Here is a 3,835-nt window from a genome sequence, read left to right on the forward strand (position 1 = left end):
AATAAAAAACATTTCCTGAATCCATAAGACCATAACAATATTCATGTCAAATATGACTCAAGCAAAAGCATTAACCAAATGTTCAAAAAAATCAACAATAATTAATTTACAAAATAAAAGCTGGTTGGCAGATGTCATCATTCTCTAAAAGGTATAATCTAGTTAAAGCAGTAATATTGGGTTTACTCACAGAAATAATGATACTTTAATGAAGCAATCAAATCAAACTATTAGACCTATTTCAGGTCGCAAAGCTATTAGCAGAGTCCACCAAGAAGACCTTAATACAGATATAGGCAGAACATTTCAGTTGTAGCGATGATGCATAGGTAGGACAGCAAAAGTCGGCCGAATCTTTCACTGCCTTGAAAGCATATGCATTGCCTAGAACCAAATGGTTGAGGTAAATATAGTTAGTCAAGATTAACAATCCTTCTCAGTTATGCAACTTACTGCCTTCACGTGCTCAATTCTGTCAGAGGGATTCTAAAGGTTCAAGTTACAAACTGGTATAATCAAGAGTCAAGAGACCATACTAAAAGCCAGTTCTGAGATAGAGGAAATTGTAAAAGGCATATGGAGTATGTGTATCAAACTACATAACAGTCAATAGTCTGGGGAAATAACGTCCATGTTCATCAGGGAAAATACTGATTTAGAGCCCATGACCATCAGGACCCTTAACTTACTACCATCAGCATGATCTCCCAAAATCAATCCAGAAGTCCATCTCCATACATCAGCCATTATTCAGTTATTGCGATGGCAACTTTATTTCATCAATGGTTGCACAAACAAAGCAATAAAGCAACATTACTAGAACAAACAACAAGCTCCAATCAGGATTTATCCTTAATTGATGTGAATAATTAGAACCATTTTGACAAAACATAAGCCACAGTTTACAAAGATCAGCAATCATGTCTACATTGACAAATCATTCAGGGGATCACAATTTGGAATAAAACTTTATTACGCGTCAGCCAGAAAATAGCCAACATGGTAACATGGGAAACTGTGTTGTCTCCAGAGAGGGAGCATCGACGGCGCCAAACTCTCTGAGAAGTCCCAAGTTCCGCTCAGGCGTCTGCTTCCACAAGGACAAAAACTGGCCTGTCCCCAAGCTTGTCTCGGCCCTGAATACATGTTGTAGTTAGATTAGTACACAACATAATTTCTCATGATAAGTAGTGTTAGATATTTCCTAGAAGATTAGAACGATTGTATTAGAGTGCAGAATTCCTGTGTCTAAGATGGTACTTCAAAATTCAGATTAGATGTTTTTTACCCTTTAATACTCAATGAAAATTTACAATTGAAGTTGCCATGGGCCTATTTGGATCCAGAAGAAACTCCCAATAAGAGCATGAACAAACTACAGCCATCCAGGAATTTGATGTATCAAAGCAGAATATACCTTCAGTTCTGGCAATTCAATGACACAAGCACACTCAACAACCTTTGCTCCAACACGTTCTGAAAAGGAGAAGGGATACAACTGAAGTAAATAAATTATCATACAACAAATCACAAGAAAGCAGCTCTCAAATAATACTTAGAATGACAGAAAGTGCAATTCCATGAAAGGCACAGACAGCGGCAAAGCTTGCCGAACAAATGAGGTGGGGCAGGACCTAAAGTAAGATGGTTGTGTTAGTGTATAATTAATCATATCATGCAACAGCTTTGGTGGGGTTTTTTTTGGGGGGGTGGGGGGGGAGGCTGGCCAGCCTAGCTTCAGAAGAGGCTCCTCCCATGTAACAAAAAATTGCAGCTCATAAAATAACCTTCAAAATTCTTGGTCCAAAGTATCCAAGTTTTCGTACTATGACTTTTTAAATCCCAGATTAGAATTTGAAAAAAGAAGATTCAGTGCAATGTTTACTAAAAGCTAGTACTGTGCGAGAATGGAACTGTCGCCATGAATTTATAAATATGTAACTTCATAAAAATTTAAACATCGTTCAAACATTATTTTTATGATACAAAAAGATTTAGATAACTCCGGTAGGACATATACACAGTAAAAAACACACACAACACCGAAATAAGCTCACCAATAAGTTTGACAGCTGCACATAGTGTTCCACCGGTAGCAATAAGATCATCGACTACAAGAGCCCGGTCGTTGGCCTGTACAGCTCCGACATGCATTTCTATCTTGTCAGTTCCATATTCCAAAGAATACTCTTCGGAGATCACCTCGCCTAGCAGATAGATGAAAGAGTGTTAGCAATTTCATCCACCATGACCTCAGAAGTAACGGTACAGCAATAACAACGACAACAGAGCTGAAAACGTTGATGACGGAATGCAGACCTGGCAACTTCTTCGGCTTCCTCAAAGGCACAAATTTTGCGCCAATGGCTAAAGCGATAGGAGGACCAAAAATGAACCCTCTAGCTTCAACACCTGTTTTAACATGGCACCAGTCCAGATACGAGAAAATGAGGAGCACGGAACATATGAGGTTACCCATTTCATTGCTTACGGTTAAAGTTTTTGTACTGGAACCTCGAATAGTCAGTGTCCAGAAAGGAAGGAATGACTGCGTAGCTATACATTACCAGCAACCACGGTGATCCCTTGGTCCTTGTACCGCTCGACAAAGAGGTCGATGGTGTCACGGAACGCCTTGGGATCGAGCAGCAACGTCGTGATGTCCTGGAACATGATCCCTGCACAGAAACAGTAAGGTGCAGCGACTAACCAATTAGAACGGATAGGCACCGTGATTACTTCCAGTCCCACACATAGAAATCTAGATTGTTGCTTTACAAGACCGAGCTGTGGTAACTAAATCGACCCCAGTGTGCAAGCATCGAGGTGTGAGTAGAGCAGCACGCGAAGGCAAAGAAAACACCAAGAAGAAGTGCTGGTCTATTCCTATAGTTTTTTCACTAGTAATGTACGCAGTGACGGAGTTATGCAGTTTATTTAGTCATTAAATCCCAAGAAAAGCGCTACTGTACACTCCTATATAGTCTCAGTAATATAAGAAGTGAGCGACGCGAGTTTGTGGCTTTGTGCAGTGTACAGTTAACGCGAACTCCGAGTTCCCCCGATACGAAGCTGACGGATCGAATCGACTCAGCGCTCATCCAGCAAGGCAGCACCGCAGCAACCCATCCACCCACGCGAGCGATCCAGGAACACACACACACACACACACACAGAGAGAGAGAGAGAGAGAGAGAGAGAGAGAGAGAGAAGGGGGGGGGGGGGGTAAGGTAGGGTACGGAGGGGGGGTGGACCAACGCACCTGGCTTGGGGAAGTCGGGGATGACGCGGATGGAGGAGGCGATCCCCGCCAAGCGCGCGTCAGCGGACGCCATCGCCACCACCGCCTGCCCTTGCCTCCCGCCGGTGACACGCACGCTCAGTGGAGCCGCGACGCTGACGCGGGGACGAAAAGGCGGCGTCGGCCGGCGCGGACGGGGACGGGATGCAAGACTGGCAGTGAAGGAATGAAGAGCATGCTCCGCTCCGCTGCTCTTTTTATTTTAATCTGGGCCTTCCCGCGGGCCGCCGGGCCGTGTATAACCGAGCCCGGGAGACGTCTCCGTCGCTGACACCAGGGACCGAGCAGGCTCTTCGGGCCCACGGACCCAGTTCCACGCCTGAGGGAAAGAGGGAATCGGAACATTTGCTTTTGTGTAGGCTTGCTTCGTGTGGGTCCCACGCGGCGTGGAGTTGGGCAAGGGGGCGGCGCGGTTCGTGCCTCCTGTAGCTGCGACTGCGAAGGTACCCAAACCGGTCGGAGCTGGATCGACGATACGAGACGAGACGCGCGCGTGGAATTTGTTGGTTGGATGTCATGTGGGGTCCGGACCCT

The 3,835-nt window shown here is 44.9% G+C and overlaps 1 protein-coding gene across 1 annotated transcript; it reads right to left on the reverse strand.

Annotated features, from left to right (window-relative positions):
- Nucleotides 1-659: 659 nt before the first annotated feature.
- LOC100282568 (uncharacterized) lies at nucleotides 660-3,591 on the reverse strand. The gene is made up of 6 exons (NM_001155476.2): nucleotides 3,263-3,591; nucleotides 2,568-2,678; nucleotides 2,320-2,412; nucleotides 2,058-2,207; nucleotides 1,418-1,476; nucleotides 660-1,136 (listed from the first exon to the last, which is right to left on the reverse strand). The coding sequence occupies exons 1-6, from the start codon at nucleotides 3,333-3,335 to the stop codon at nucleotides 1,080-1,082; spliced, it is 543 nt and encodes a 180-aa protein (NP_001148948.2). The 5' UTR covers nucleotides 3,336-3,591; the 3' UTR covers nucleotides 660-1,079.
- Between the last annotated feature and the right edge of the window lie 244 nt (nucleotides 3,592-3,835).

The sequence above is a fragment of the Zea mays genome, chromosome 1, assembly GCF_902167145.1.
Source record: "Zea mays cultivar B73 chromosome 1, Zm-B73-REFERENCE-NAM-5.0, whole genome shotgun sequence".
NCBI lineage: Eukaryota > Viridiplantae > Streptophyta > Magnoliopsida > Poales > Poaceae > Zea > Zea mays.

What these genes read in the sequence shown, in the direction of transcription:
- LOC100282568 (NM_001155476.2), bottom strand. Translation starts at nt 3,335, where the DNA reads ATGGCGTCCGCTGACGCGCGCTTGGCGGGGATCGCCTCCTCCATCCGC. An exon ending in CCCCGACTTCCCCAAGCCAG is followed by an intron (nt 2,679 to 3,262) that starts GTGCGTTGGTCC and finishes GTTTCTGTGCAG; the next exon opens with GGATCATGTTCCAGGACATC. An exon ending in GAAGCCGAAGAAGTTGCCAG is followed by an intron (nt 2,208 to 2,319) that starts GTCTGCATTCCG and finishes TCTATCTGCTAG; the next exon opens with GCGAGGTGATCTCCGAAGAG.